Source organism: Oreochromis aureus, linkage group 3, assembly GCF_013358895.1.
Source record: "Oreochromis aureus strain Israel breed Guangdong linkage group 3, ZZ_aureus, whole genome shotgun sequence".
In the NCBI taxonomy this organism is placed as follows: Eukaryota; Metazoa; Chordata; class Actinopteri; order Cichliformes; family Cichlidae; genus Oreochromis; species Oreochromis aureus.
Genome location: NC_052944.1, coordinates 19,040,240 through 19,056,433, shown reverse-complemented (window position 1 = coordinate 19,056,433; position 16,194 = coordinate 19,040,240). Strand labels below are relative to the sequence as shown.

Here is a 16,194-nt window from a genome sequence, read left to right as displayed (position 1 = left end):
AAAAAAAAATGACTAAGTCTGTCTCCTTGAAAGCAAACATTTCTTTATAATTTGGCTTGCAAGGAGCAAAAATGTTTCTATGCACTTTTGCACCATCCACAACAACTAGACAGCCCCCTATGAACAAGGTCTTTGGCGACAGTGGGAAGGAAAATCTCCCTTCTAACAGGAAGAAGCCTCAAGCAGAACCAGGATCAGGGAGGGGCGGTCCTATCTGTTGGGGTGAAGGGATGAAGACAGGACAAAGACACACTGTGGAAGCGAGTGACTAATGACTAATGATTAAATGGCGAGTGCTTCAGAAAGGTTTGGAGTCACTGAGTGTTTGGGCCGTCAGCTGGAGCGGTCAGGTTGATCCCCGACTGGTTCAGTTATGATTAGTCAGGGTCCAGCATGCCCGCTTTGGTCAAGTTGCAGCAATATGATATTTTTCTCTAAAAGCAGCGCCTCAGAGAGCTCAAAAAAATTAAATTTAGTCAGACTCCAGCTTCAAGACGGCTAAATCAGCCGTATCTGTACTTGATTTTTGTTTTGCCAGCAGGTACTGCAGCTTCCTCCCTTTCACCGTTTTATTTTCTCTCTATAAAGCGATAAATCCTTCTCATGATTTGTCCTTTTGTCTGTCACTCTCCATCGCTTCCTCCCTCCTGGGTTAGCTTTGCAGCCTAGCCTGTGGGCCCAGAGATGTTGTATTAATTAACTCGCCTCACTGCACTCTCATCAAGCTGCTGGTAATAGGCCCCGCTCCAAGTTTCCCTCCCGGAGCGCACCAAGATGGCAGCATCCGTAAACAACTTCAAATTTACGGTACTGCAGTCACAGCACCGAGGCTCCTGCTACTCCTTACAGTTCGAGGGGGTGGGGGTGGTGGGGCAGCATGAAGCGTGCAATTCAAACAGAGCCCCGCTCCGCGCGCTGCTGTGTGGTTTAATATGTAAATGCATTTTCGTTAGACTCAAACTGCCATCGCAGTCATCTATTTTTCCTCCACCTCTCTGACGTCTGTGATTTGCAATCGCTGCTCGGAACAAAGTGCAATCTTTTTTAATGTGCACAGCAGTACGGAAATGTGCCTATTGCTCAGCGGTAGAGCAGTCATAAACAACTTTGTATACCTTTTATGTGGCATGATTAAAATGGGAGCAAATCTTTGTCAATATTAACATGCTTTGACAAGCAGCCATGCAAATGACTCTGCTCCACAGAGAGGATGCAGGCTGTAATGAGGTAACGACTACAGTGGGTTACTGTAGCTGGGATGTCAGCAGCGTTTGAGCTAAACTGCTGAGGAAACTCAAGGTGAGAAACACAACCTACAAACCCAGAAGATTCCCAGCCTTACTCTAGATTTGAATACATGATACAGTCTACATTTAATAAAGGATTTTTATTATTTTCTGGTTGCTAGTACAGCTTACCAGTGTAAAGGATTCACCTCTTTGCTTATGTTTTGCCTAGAAAATATGTTTGCCTGAGTATACATTATAAATAGTAACTGTTTAATAAAGACTGAGTAGACGTGTCTGCTGTGGCTGTCTCTTTATCTCCGTATATTGAAGTTAAGCTGCACTTACGCAACAAAGCAACACAAAGTAACTAAATACATACCAGATATAAAAAGGACTATAAGGAGACATGAAATGACCACCACAATGGGAAACATGGTAACAAAAGATTTACCAAAGTGACCGAACACATAAGCACGCAAAATAGTTACAGGTATAAACCATAAGCTGCACAGCCGCCACAGAAAGCTGCAAAGAAATGTAAAACCACTTTAAAGAGACACAAAACAACCACAAAACGAAACACACAAGACACGAAATGATTGTGATGCAAAGGGAATATCAAAGGACACAAAGACAAGTCTAAATGCAAAACCACCACTAGAGATGCAAAATATTACAGCCTGAAAGAAACAAAATAACCACAAAAGACATGCAAATGACCACAAAGCCATGTAAAAAGGGCCTTTGATGGACAAACAACCACCACCAAGTGGACGAACACACGATGCAAAATCAGAGGCAATAAGAAGCATCAAAACACACGAAACGTGCAAAGAGACAAAGCAAGCACAAGCACGCGAATGCTGAACACAAAGATGGACACAAAGTGACCATAAAGGCAGATTTAAGCGACCACAGAGAAACTCGGCGTGACCGTGATGGATCGTGGCAGCGCTCTTCATGTTCTGTCTCCTTCAGTCTGGGAATCTCGCTCCTTTGTGTTGTATAAGATGTGGCTTTTACACGTCTGTTCCCGGGCTAGCTCTTCTTTTCAATGCCGAGCAGCCTCGCGCCGAAGCAGACATTAGTTGGTCAGGAGCATCTTAGTGAAATGCAATAAGCGAAGAAACCGAGAGTGAGTCACGCTATCAGCACTGCGAAACAGCAGCTCTTCATTGTGAAGGCCAAGCACAGAAATACACCAACCTAGCATCATCCATAAACAATGATCCGAGTTTTTTCTTCTTTTTTTGTTTTCCCTTTTTCTGTGGACGTAGCTGCTTCTGCCTGTTTTCTCTCTTAGTGGCAGCAGTGGGCGAAAATAACCCTCAGAGAGACACACCCAGAAGCGAGTCAAATCAAACATCATTATTCTCTGGGTAAATATTGTGAAGAGATCTCATCTCCACTGGCTGCAGAGGAAATGAGGGACGAGGCGCTATTCCTGGTGTGCTCTGGTCAACCCTAAATCAGGCCTTATTACAGCAGAACAGACACTGGTGAAGCAGCCAGCAGCTAATTCGCCCTCTCCCTACCACATGTAAACAAAATGATGCAAACCTGGCATCGTATAAATGTATGGACACATTGTAAACATGCAAAAAGCATCCAGATGGGCAGCGCACAAAGTGACCTCTGCGGTAAACGCAAACACGCTAAGCTTTCATCAAGCCCTCGCTGCAACACACACACCCCCACAGTGTTGTTGAGTTTCCAAAACCCCATCCTTGACCTTGAAAATTGCCTTTTTAACATGGTTTATGGGGAAATAAATTGAGCACTGCTGAAGTGAAAGACAAAATGAAATGAGGAAACCTGACACTCGCATGCAACAGAAGGGGCTCTGCATTGCCCAACACTGTCATTCACTTTATTGCCTGCAGTTGCTGTGCAAGTGGTAGAAAATAGCAAAAACTGCAGCAGCTTTTCACTCTGCTTTGCTGCGATGAGAGAAACTGACACTCATGTTGAATCCAGCCGCGGCCGGAGAGCGTCAGCCTGCGACACACCGACGGGTTCAGTGGCTGATTAAAGGAGATGATGCCATCACTGCACTGGTTGTAACTCCGTTGGCAGCAGTTACAAAACATGATTAAAAAGGTTTCTGTTCTTGGACTCGAGCAGCAATGTTTCAAGAGTCATAATTCAAAATGAGTGTGCATATCCTGGATAAGCACCTCCATCCTCCCTAATATCAGAGTTTCTTTTGATGGAAGGTGATCCTACAATCACACGGAAAAAAGCAGTGGTTAGAGACCGCAACACGACAACAATTATTGCGACCGTGTGCAATGAACGTGATCTTGTTGCGTTTGAAGAGGTTTCTTCGAAGACAGATTCAGTTTGTCTTTATGGTCAAAAATTCACACCAACTGCTAACATTCAACCAGAAGCTCACAAGTCTGAAACAAATTCCTCCACAAATAGTGACGCAGTTGCTCCAGGACCGTGATTTAACTGCAAAATGACAGATACTCGGCAAAATAGCTCTTCTAAGATAACCAGAACCCAACTAGTTATCAACTAGTGACCAAGTCACATCAAGTCACCAAGAGACATGTTGCAGACGAGATGCACTCATCAGGGCATACTATTGATTGCGACTTGTTGGCAAATTGTGTTTATAAATAAGTCCACAATTATTTGCAAACCCCTCACCAATCAGTCTGAGAGCAATCGGAGTCAAGCTGCAACTGTTTGGAGACGGTTGACTTGCATACAAAATTCAATGCAATCACCAGCCAATTGCTTGTTTTTCGTAGTTGCAAGGTTGTTGTGCTATTTTTACTTTAATGTAACATTTAAATAACAGGAAGTCGGAGCTTCTGTCTCCCAGATAGAAGGTGTATGGGCGAGAGGCAGGGTACATCCTGGACAGGTCGCCAGTCTGTCGCAGGGCTCATACAGAGACTCGAGTAGAAAATAAAACGTTAGAAACCAAACATTTAGAGCAGATTGAGCTTTTGACACACACTTTTGACTTTTACATACACCAACATCATTTGAAGCTTTGGCTACATTTAATATCCACCACCGTAACTGTAGCATCTGAGTAACAAACCCTTTTTTCCATCACTGTAGAAAACCACTCGTCAATACCAAGCAGCGACAGAACAGCCTCCGTCCCTGACAGAGGGGTTGGAGTCCACAGCTCCTTTCGAGCTGAAACTCATCTTTGATTTCCAGAGTCAACAGTGAGAGGCATGGATTTCCTCTGCGTTCTCCACAGACTATTGGCGAGAGCTGAGAAAGAAAGAAAAGGCAGACAGGAGAAGAAGCTATGGCTTGTTGATTGCCGTCCTTGCGGCGGCGGCTTGCCACAGCCGCTATTCTTGGGGCTTGTTTTGCGTGGGGGTTGAGAGAGACAGAAGAGATTTTACCATGGTGCTGCGAAATGAGAAATGACACGGTTTCCCCAAACGTGGCGCCTCATCGGCCTGTTATGGATTAGTTAAGGCTGTTATTCTAATCTGCACCCCCTTTCTTCGCTGCCTCATTATGGAACAGAGGTGCCAAGGACTCATAGGGAGAATAACATGGAGCCCTGTTACGAGTCGTTATGGAAGATAGATGATGTCTTTTTGATGGAAGTCGCTGCTGATCTGACGAGGCTGCAGGAAGCCAAGCTCCAACCATTTGTGATGTAAGAACTTAAATCCAATCACTGAACATGTTTGACCGTGGACTGCAAGAAATATGGAGACAGCAGAACAAGATCCTATACTGAGCCAAATGCCTTTGAAGTCTGACAAATGGAAACATGATGAAAAAGAAATATCCAACACTGTATATTATACAATGAAAACCACACTGCATTACAGTCGGTGGCAGCTAGAATGGGGCATTTCTGAGTGTAATGTACTGGAAAAAAGGGTCTTATTTCCTCTGACCTTCGACATTTAATTAATTTCAAGCCAGACAAAAATGCTACTCCAACTCCATTTCCCTGTTTTCAACTTTGCAGTTGACTCATTTGAATTTGTGCACAATCAAACAAGCACCGCTGATCACCACTTACCCTCTTAAACAGGCAGCTGCAACATGCCTAACCCTTCCTAACCATTTGTTAACAAGAATATTTCAGGAAGTGCTTAATGGAGGAGCCTCACGCGCAGAGAAGGTACTCGTAATTATCTGTGACACGGGGCCATTAAAGGGATCATATACAAGCCACATAAAGCACCACTATTCAACCACTCCACCCCAATCAGATTAAAGGCCTTTTCAGTTAACATGTTCAAGAGCATTTCATCCGTGGAAGAAAGACGATGACCAAAAAAAAAAAAAAAAAAAAATGGAGGGAACAAGTGGATCAGAGGAAATGAGACGGATGAGAAATTCTTTTTAGCCTGGAGGGTCGAGCAGTGAGGTTTGTGCGCTTGTAATGTCAAAGATGGCACAACAAGATCAGTGGTTGCCAGGACCTGAATCAGATGCCTGCAAATGATTTGCTGCCAACTAGCGGGATTAATAAGTCCTTTGATCTAAGTGACGATAGTTTCCTGTTCCTATCATTTGATACAACTATTCATTGAACTCATTTTGGTTTCCTTTATGAACAAAAGCAAGAAGTGAAGCTTCAGAATGTCTCGTGTTTTCTGGTCCCGTCCATCTGCCCCGAGCTCCTCATCGACTCTAACCTGCATTTGTCTCTCAACTGTGTTACTTCCACTGGCAGAGCAATCCATCCTCTACTACTAGCACTACTTTTATGTAATGCACTGGGTACACTACACCCTTACTTGCATTGTCCCAGAAGTTCAATAGGGCAGCGTTAACCACAATCACCAAATCAGCTGTGCACAGATTAAAAATGACGGTTTAGGCATTTGAGCATGTTGCACATTGACAACCTGCTCTTACATATTAAAGATGGGAACCTAACTCTTAGAAAGATCACACAATACCACAATACACGTAATGCCAATGTCTGATGAAAATCGACTGCTGTTAGAAAGCTAGTATCATTCTCATCTCCTCCTCCTATTGACCAATAGTTGCAATGAGGACCCCTAAGGAACTGAAGTTGTGAAGTGAACTCAAGTACTAGCCAGGTGCTCATTGTGCACCAAATTCAACCATGCACTTAAAAGTAGCTGTGAGTTCATGTGGACAAGTCAGCATCTTCTATGCAAACTACAGTCGACTGTGGCAATCTGTTAGCATCATGCACCTCTCTTCAGCTACAGTAGTGTCTACCAGCAACCTTCAGAAACCACTCGCCATCTAGTCAAGGCATACACTTTCCCCCAGCACCCTGTGCTTGCCAGGGGATCACATAGGCCTGCGTGATTGGAGCCCCAAAGAGAGTGGAACTAAACATTTGCAACTGAAGGCAACCTGTTTGTTTTCGATAATCAAATCCAGAATAGTTTTGATTGCTTCTCTTTTCCTCTTAATTGGACAGCATCTCAATTCTACATGTCTAGATTTTTTTTTTTTATTAAGCTTTCAAATTCTATTAGTTACTGCAATGATTTTGCAGTTATCCAGAATATTTTGTCACTTATAAATTCCAATTCTCCAAATGTATCTGTATGAAAAGTAACTCCCACCATAAAACCAAGGGAGAAAACCCATGTGTGGAAAAGCAATTTATAAATGAGCACAACTAAAAACCTGGTGAGCCATAAATCAGACGGGCAGACAGACCACATGCAAATGTGTTTATGTGCAGCTTGCTGACATCAGCAGCAGCTCTGGCCAAAACCCAAAAGCAGAGTTTTACTTCTTTCGTTTCATTACATACCAGGCTAGGCTTCAAAGTCCAAGGTGAGCAGTTACAAGGGTACGAGCAGTAACCGGGTGTCGAGATGGTGAGAGAGCATGTGTGTGACTATTTTCTTCATCAACACTGACTGAAATGTAGGCTGAAGTATAGGGGACACATCACTGGAGCTCTACTCTTTATGCACTGGACTTGTGGGACTGCAGGTCAAAGCTGCACCACATTATAGCTGGACATCAAGGGTAAAGAGGATAAAGGGTTTTTTTTATACCCTAGAAAGCAAAGACCAGGCGCACACACACAACATCAAGCACATTTTTCCTTAGGCTAATTACCCCTGATGATGGGCTAACCCTGGGCATCCCACAGGGCGCTGCTGCAGTTTGGGTTTTTTGTGAGAAAAAGGCTAAATTCATTTGGAAAAATTGAAAATATTGGATAGTTTCTGACTCAGCTGTCTGATCAAGTGTCAAATATTTGAACCTTAATGAAATACTATTACAATATTCTTAAAGAAGACAGAACTGACATCATGCAGCAATATTCATAGCCTTAAATTTTGAAAAGCTGATAAGAGAATTAAATACACTCCTACATTTATCACACCTTTAAATCCATAAAATGAGTATTGTGTTATTTAAACCTTGGAGGCTGTGCTGTTCTCTTTGCAGCTCAACTGTGTGGTATCAGTATGCCAAGAGCTAAAAGAGCCATGATTTAGAGAAAAGAACCTGAAATTATTTGAAATAAATGTTTCCACTGTATGGAAAATCACTACTAATGGCTTTAAAGATAAAAATTGTCTCCAATAAATAAAATAATAATAGACAAAATAGCTTCACAGCATCTGCAGGTAAATCTCGGTGCATGCATATACAATCAGAGAAAGCAGAGAAATGTAACTGGAATGAGATTGGTACCAGTGGAAGAACTTTGCATTCCAAAAATTATGAACATACAAAGACCGGGGATTTTGGAATATTTGTCCCTGAACGGCCAAATCAAAGATAAAGCTGTACAAAGAGTGTGTGGGGCAGCCACAGAGACTGGTATCCACTGACTAACATCTGCATGTCATCAGACTGCTTGATGATGAAGCCACCTGTCGGAAAGTTCAAGTTGAACCTGAAGTGGATGCTTTTGGTGGGATAATGATGCCAAGCACCAGAGATTGGCTCAGAAAGAGGAAATGGTGATATGGAGTGGGCCAATCAAAGCCCAGATTTGATTACATATGGATGTAGAAAACTTTAAAATCACAACTCGGGGAATCTTTTTGAATTTAATTAATTTACATGGAGAATAGAAGAATTCTGAGACCCCCCCCCAAAAAAAACCTACAAAAGGGTATTTCAGCTCAAATGTGGCTCCTACATGGAATATTTGAGCTGAAATACTAATGGGTATTTTAATAAATTGTATTAAAAATATCAAATCATTCTTGCAGTTGTGTTCAAATGCATTACCTTCATTTACAATGTTTTTCCAAACCTGATTGGAAGAACGCATCACAAGGTTCATAAAAATATCCGTGAAGTCCAAATTGCGTTTAAATACTACAGATCGAGACATCGCCGTGCTCCAACAAACTACAGCTTTCAGGGTTTTTTTTATGCTTCAGTAAATGAAACCCTGCACGCTGGTCCAGTTTGTACATTTTGTTTTTCTGTAATAAAGAAAGACTTACTGAAATTCTTTCACTGCAGTTTATTCAGGCTGACCTATGGGAGGACATCTAATGAAAGTCCATGAACAATAGCTTCATTGTGCATTCATGTGGCGCTGGAATAATTGTGGAGAACACGTTTCTGACTGGGAACATTCCCATGAATGCTCTCAAGTAGACAAAACTACTTTTGGTAAGCGATGCAGAGTTGTTGATGTCGTACACAAAACATGGCTATAAGTATTTCGTTGATTTTTTGCATACACGAACAAAGTGAAAAATCATCTTTCCAACTCTGGAAAACTCAAATTATCCAAGAAACAGTTTAACAGCAGAGGAAACATAAGCAGCTGAAGTTTGTTTCTCTTTATGGTCTTGAGTAGTTTTTAATTTTGCAGTGAACCGTCCATTAAAACCATGAAACCCACAAGCTTAAATGCATCAGTCAAGCAATCTAGTTGTGTATGCTAAAGGTGCTAACTGCTAACATCAAGGCTCCACGAGGAGTCGTCAAAAACACATTGATCATGTTCATGTTTTATACACCGCATGATTAGAAGATTGATTTTTTTTTGTCCTTGCAGACACTAATGTGTCACAGAAGATAACACGGTATCCCCGCCAAAGGCAAAAAGCTAATTTTTAGCCCTTTGTGCTTCACCTTGCGATCTGAATGAAATCTTTGAACGAGCATTCAAAGGGAAGTCGATGCAATTTTCTGCACCTGCCAAAACACTGCTGATTCAGTGCACAGCTGGAGGAAACCCACTGAAAGTGCATTTCTTTATGTCAAACAACTAAAAGCACGACGTGCTATAAACTCACACCAACTCGTCTGCTGAAGCCTAATCCTGTTTTTACTAGCAGCATGTAATCACTGCACACAGTTCAAAATCATTTGTAGTGCCACGATAAGACCAGTTTCAGCTGCGAGAAGAGCCGCTAACGTGTCAGATAAAAACCAAGCACGCTGTCGCTCAGCCAAAACTCCCTCACACATCATCTGTTTCCAGCAAAGATCCGCAAACCAGAGAAGTGTCATGCAATCTTAATATTGACACACTGCTTTTAAACTGAAAAAATGACTCCTTTCAGGGAAAGACATTTCTGCTTGCGCACGCAGGCTAATGGAACCGTAAATATCGGAGGGGAAGCTTTATAAGCAGCTCAAAGAGCAGCCTTCTTATCTGCTGGAGCCAAACAGAGCTAGAATGACTACATGATTGAGCATGCCATAAATATTGTTTTCATTAAACTGAGCCGTGTGCTGAAACCCCACTCCCCCCAAAAAAACAGTGGATACTTCAGAAATGCTTTCTTTACAAAAGGGGGAAGAGAAGAAAAAAGAAAAGGCACTGGCTTATAAAGCAGCTCCCATCTACGTCCTTGCAGTGCCCCTAAAATGACAGTCGGGCAGTGTGAGGTGGCTGCTCTGTAGGGAAGCGCACTTCAAAGCAGGCCATTTCATCAGCGACCGTCAGCCTCAAGTGGAGCATGAGATAAAAAAATAAAAAATAAAAAAGGAAGGGGAGAAAGAAAAAGAAATCAATACTCTATACCAGGCTTCTTCCTTCAAGCCTTGTGCTGCTCTTTGTGTTGGAACATTCAAGTCAGCACCTGAACTGTGCCCCAATTATACCTCAACCTCCTGCAGAAGTAACCTGAAAATAGATTAGCATTTTTTTTTTTTTTTAAACACATTTGAAGTTCAGCACTTTCAAATATTGTATCTAAACTACTCCAACCTCAGTACTACAGTGCAGTGAAAAGCTAAGGTACAGCTACAGTGGCAACCCCGCCTCCCACCCCAAATTTCCAAAGTGAAGCAGTTGGGTGGGTCAAAAGCGTCATCTCATGATCGTAAGGTTTCAGTAAAAGGTGGCCACTTTATTAGGTTCACTTTCAATTGCTTTTAAATGCAAATTTGGTTAAAGTTATTATGGGGCCAACGTGGACACGTCAACACAGCCTGCTGAAGTTCAAACTGAGTGTCGGTGTCCTGGTTGTTGATGCCAGACAGGTTGGTCTGAATATTTCAGAAACTAATCTACTGGTTTCCCAACACCACCATCTAAGGTTTAGAGAAATGTCCAAAAAGGAAAATATTGTAGTAGAAGAAAACAGCAAGACTGCTTTGTACTAACTAAATCGAATAACCGCTCGTAACAACCAAGTTCCGCAGAAGAGCATCTGTGAATGAACAACATGTTGAATCTTGGAGCAGATGGACTAAAGTAGCAGGACTCTGTCATCCCAGAACAGGAAACTGGGGCTACAACTCACACAGGCTGGTTCCAGTGAGTCAGGGTCAGACTTTAACATGAAAGCATGGATCCATCCGGGCTTGTATGATCAGTTCAAGCTGCTGCTGGACATTTTCGTGGCACAGCCCTTTGTACCAGTCGAGCTCGTTTGAGACGGTGGATGAACTGAAGCGCTGCACCAAGGACGAGTACTAAATAGGGAAGACTTTGAGCCATTAATAACAGGTCCACTTTAAGGCTACTTCATTCTAAAATAAATCCTGTCCAATTCAATTTAGAAAAGATAAACCCTACCATTTTAGTGCCAGTAAAGTTTGAGTCACCGGGCATTTAAACATTTTGCGAATCTATTTGCCTTTCTCGTGTAAGTGGAGAGAATTACTACAGAAGCAGAGAGCTTTAAAAGCCCAGAAATCTGCCCATCAGCAGGGAAGTGCATCATATCATTTAAAGTTAAAAACTCAATACTGAAGTATTTGAGCAACTGTCAAATGAAAAGCAAAGCAATAAGATCGTTTAGTTAATCGGGGTCGTTTCCAGTTTACAACTGAACATTTTGGCATGTAGTTAGTAAAACTCAGTTTCCTGTCAGACAGGAAACAGGAATGATCCAATCACAAAGCTTCATTGCCCTTCAACTTATTTATTGATGTACTGAACATGGAAAAAAAAAAAATAAATCCAAAAGTATCCAAACACAAAGTAAAGAACATGTACATCCTTTTAAATACTTAACAAAAAGATTCTATTCCAAAAATGCTGTGAACCAAGTCAGACTATACAACTTCAAATAAATAATCACTCTCATATTAGGAATTGAGAAAAGAGGGATGGGAGGAAACATTTCCTCATGCCAGACCTGCAGCACAATTTCCCAAGACCCCAAAAAAAAGAAAAGAAAAGAGAAAATCATCAAGCGGTTACATAAAGGAAAAACAAAACTTATTCTCAGCAGTGGCAGGTCAGGCATGACAAATGTTGTCTCTTCCCTACAGCAGCAAGTATCACAACTCATCTAGACTTAAAGTTTAACTTGTACAAGTAACACAAAGAAGGAATAGATAAACAAGAAAAAGCAGTTGCAAAGATAATTATATAATGCATAGCACACTGCTCGTTTAAGGGGGAAGCATGACTAATAATCGGTTGAAATACCAAGCAGGATGCAGGTGCAGTATTCAGTGCATCTAAGGCTCGACCAGCCTCCGTTCGTGTGTTCGAGATGAGCTAGATGTTGACAAACTTCTGCAACCAACTTTGCTATTGTTAATGGAACCGCTTCACCGCCCTTCCCCAAAGTGAATAAAGCAATATACACCTTTTTACGATTTTAAAGACAGGTTATATGCATTACGTATATATTTATATATATATAGATATGAGTATGAAAAAAGTAATCAAATAGTTCAAAACTGTGGTTTATATCCATTCTTTACCACATAAATATATATATCTATAATGTTTATATATAAAAAAAACAAAACAAAACAAATGTCTATAGTTTCTTAATACCTTTTTTTTTTTTTTTAACGAAGCAAGACTATCTACAGACCTAACAACCAACAAATTCGATGCACTAATGCTAGTCCATAGGACAACAACTCAAGTATTTTAACTTAAGAGAAACTGAAAATAAATAAAGATCCAAAAACAAAAAAAGACCTTACACAGTCCCGAAAAGAAAAATCAAGTTGTATATAATAATCACACTTTTCAATGAAGTCCAAACGAAAACCAAAGTCTGCCAAGTACTCAACATAAAAAAGGACTTATTTACACAGCTCAAAGCTCAGGAGGAACCCTTCTATTTGTCACACTAGATGTTTTTTTGATGCTGCTGCCTTCACTGGCTTGTCTTCAATCTTTCATACAAAGTATGTAAAAACCCTCATCGGTTGATATTAAGACAAAAATCAGTCTAATGATATTGTAGATACACCACAAAACACCATGAGCTCCATCTGAAGGGAATCTTAGAGGAAGAACTGATTTTTCTTTTTTCCCTTTTTTTTAAATCCCCCATTTACCTTTATATCTCCATGTTTTTAATTTTTCATGCACTTTTTGCAGATCAACCTTTGAAGTTTTGTCCGTTTCCAAATCAGACCGGAAAGCGAGTCGCTAGCCGTAACGACCAGACGACTGAGGGGAGGGGGGTACCCACAGATGATTTTACAAATGAAACCAGCACTGCCACTGATTCTATAATCTAAAGGTAATACAAAGATCTCAAAAGGTATCTTTTACATCATAAATCTCTCCAGAAATTTCAACCACTGCAAACTTTCTTGTAAAGTTCAAAAGCTCACAAGGTGTCATATGAAGATATTTCTCAAAGTATCCAAGTCAAAATATTTTGTTCCAGGTCCAGTAAAAAGTTTCTCCAAATTTTTCTTTTTATAAAAATAGATGCTTTTAAACCCACATCAAAGAGGTTCTTAGCTCTTTGGCAAGGTACTGCTTTAAGAATCTTTTTTTTTTTGTCTTTTTATCTGTTAATTGTACAATAAGCAACATTATGCAGCCAACCAATAACCAACTGATATTACAGGAAACAGAATACTTACAAAATTAACAGAACCGCAAATAGTTCAACGCAAGTACTTGCTAACCACCGAAGGCATAAACGCACCTGTGGCAAATCAGGACACAGAAGTACAAAGAAAAATCACTACACATAACTTTACAAGACTTACTGTTTCAAAGCAGATGTGCAACAAAATGACAAAACCTAGAGTAACATTTTAGATGGTCCATCTGTAAAGACAGCAAGAAGTCAACATGACAGGCATCAAGACCTGCAGGTATTTTCTGTTTTAAAGTATAGAGAAGATTCAAAGTGTAGCAATGGGAAAAAAGAGAAGGAAAAAAAAAGAAAAAAGATCACATTGTTGGACGCTAAATATCGTTTTTCTTCGCAACACTGATTTACAAAGCTCTTGTTACTAATGTAGAAAGTTACGGTCAATACGCTTCCATTTTCTGTTTCCATTTTCTGGTGAGTTTTCTAGAAACAATCTGAGTTTCAGGCTTTGTGTGTTTTGTTGGTTTTGAATGACACTTGCAGAACTCTGTCCCCAAGGCGGTATCCATTCAAGCTGGCGATGGCCACAGCTGCCTCGTCGTAATTAGTCATGGTGACAAAACCAAATCCTTTGCACTTGTTTGTGTTAAAGTCGCGGATAACCTTGACGTTTGTGACAGCACCAAACGGCCCGAACATCTGCCAAAGGATGCTTTCATCTGCGTCCGGAGCCAGGTTGTAGACGAAGATGCACCAGCCAGTGCCCGCGTGCCCCGGGATGTTGATGCCAGCCAAGCTGGTCACCCCGTCAATGGCCATCGGGGAGAACCTGCTGTTAAAACACAAAAAGTAACATGGTTCAAGGCAAGAGCCAAAATGAGCACAAAACGGGCCATTTTATAAGACAGGAGATCGTACCAACAAGCCTAACAGAGTGTGACAAGTCTCTGCAGGGATCAGCTCTACCCACACATCGTGAGCCATGGATGCTTCTATGGCCATATGGTGCTAGTGCCATTCTTTCATTTTAGGAATTACGTAATCAGATTTTTCACAAAACACTTCATCTTCTGCAGCAAGTCACCTGAGCCGTCACCGTTAGCGAGCAGCAAACCTCAGAAATAAATGCACAGATTCAGTCCTCGAGCTACTCCCCACACATTTAGTTTGTAGCTTCACGACTGCAAAGGAAATTATTTCCTCCAAATCAAAAACTGGCAAATTATAAAGGGAAATAAATTCTATATAAATGTGGCAGTTGCCAAGAGCATAATAACGAGGCACAGAAAGGCTCTGGCCTTTGGTAAGTGTGCTTTTGCAGATTTAAGAAACAAAATTCAAAGTGCATGAAAAGCCTATGAATTATTGCAGCAGGTGTCACACAAGATTAGCTGCTCCACTTGGCCTCTCAGGGAACATCCACTATGACAGGTGTGCTCCCAGCATCAAGGACCCACAGAGAGATTTGGCAACCAAGACGTCAGCCAACGAGCACGGCAGAGGAGAAATCGCACGTCTATTGCTGCTGGTGATGGCTCTTTGAGCTTTCAGGGAACTGGACTTCAATCACACACATGAGGAAGACATTCTTATAAAACTGAACTGAGACAAACTGGTATCCTGGCGAATCCTGAAAGACGTCTGACGCAACAAAGTTTAAAGCAGGACAGGGCTGTCCATAATAGATCAAGGTAAGAGTACGAAGCTCCAAATACAAACGTGCAATTTTGTGCAATAGCGAGTAAGATTGTAAGAGTCTGCCCTTTGTTATGTAGACAAGCGGCGTAGACAGTGCTTTAATCTATCACATGTTGTGACATTAGCTCTAGATTAAAGCACTCCACTGCATCACCAGCAGCCGATTTTCTACAGTTTCCTTATTTCAGAGAACAAGTTTAAAGGACAAACACCTAAACCTGTTTATGTTAAACACTGAGTGGATGCCAAACACGGCCACTAAAACAGTCACCTCAATGTCCCCTCAGATACAGAGACTCTGCTTTGTTCAAACCATAAAGAGTCACTACATTTTGCCACAAACTGCACTTCAGATTCTCCAACATGGCAGCTGAGCAGACCACATGCTGCTCTTTAGTATTAACGTACTAAATACTCAATTAGATTAAAAGATATCAGACATGATACAGAGTTCCCGGTTAGCAACCTACAGACAATGTGGTCATGTTATTTATGCATTACAAATGGTAAACCAAACCAGAAATGATGCCCCATCTATCAGGCAGTAAGAACGGCTTAAATCAGATAAATTTAGCTTTTTATTCCCTGAATTCTTACAGACAGACTCTGGGAGGAAAGTAGAGGGAATGTGACTGGCTCAGGTGAGAGCAGGTAGTTTGACATCCTTCGCTGGTCTGACACAATGGAGAGACCCTGCCCCTCCAGTCTATGCTCTCAGCATACACAGGTCTGCCTTTAGGCATCTGCAGCAGCTGTTCAATATTTACATCATGACTTACTGTGAAGACAAACAGCCTGATTCACCCACACCAACTGAATTGTGTGTATATTTGTTGTGGATGCACAGAAAAGCATTTGCTTTGAGCAGCAGTCTCATATTGAATCAGTGCCACTTTATGCAGTGTTAACTACCTACACAATACTGCCATAGAGCTCATAGGAAATAAACAAAATGTATTCCCATCAGCTCCCTCGCGTTAGCTCGGAATTTCCCTCAAGGATCAATTAAGGCAGACTACAGAATCTAAAACAGAAAGTCAATTTACCTTTTGACTCCGTAGGCCATGTTCAGCAGATTGTCCAAC

The 16,194-nt window shown here is 41.3% G+C and overlaps 1 protein-coding gene across 4 annotated transcripts in view; it reads right to left on the bottom strand.

The window, feature by feature from the left end:
- Positions 1-11,514: 11,514 nt before the first annotated feature.
- elavl2 (ELAV like neuron-specific RNA binding protein 2) overlaps positions 11,515-16,194 on the bottom strand; it is a 29,950-nt gene continuing 25,270 nt past the window's right edge. For all 4 annotated transcript variants that reach the window (XM_031756346.2, XM_039610424.1, XM_039610423.1 and 1 more), the window contains 2 exons: positions 16,156-16,194; positions 11,515-14,243 (listed from right to left, as the gene is read on the bottom strand). In XM_031756346.2, the coding sequence (XP_031612206.1) occupies positions 13,913-14,243; positions 16,156-16,194 (370 nt within the window). In that variant the 3' untranslated portion in view covers positions 11,515-13,912. The remainder of the gene's footprint in view (positions 14,244-16,155) is intronic.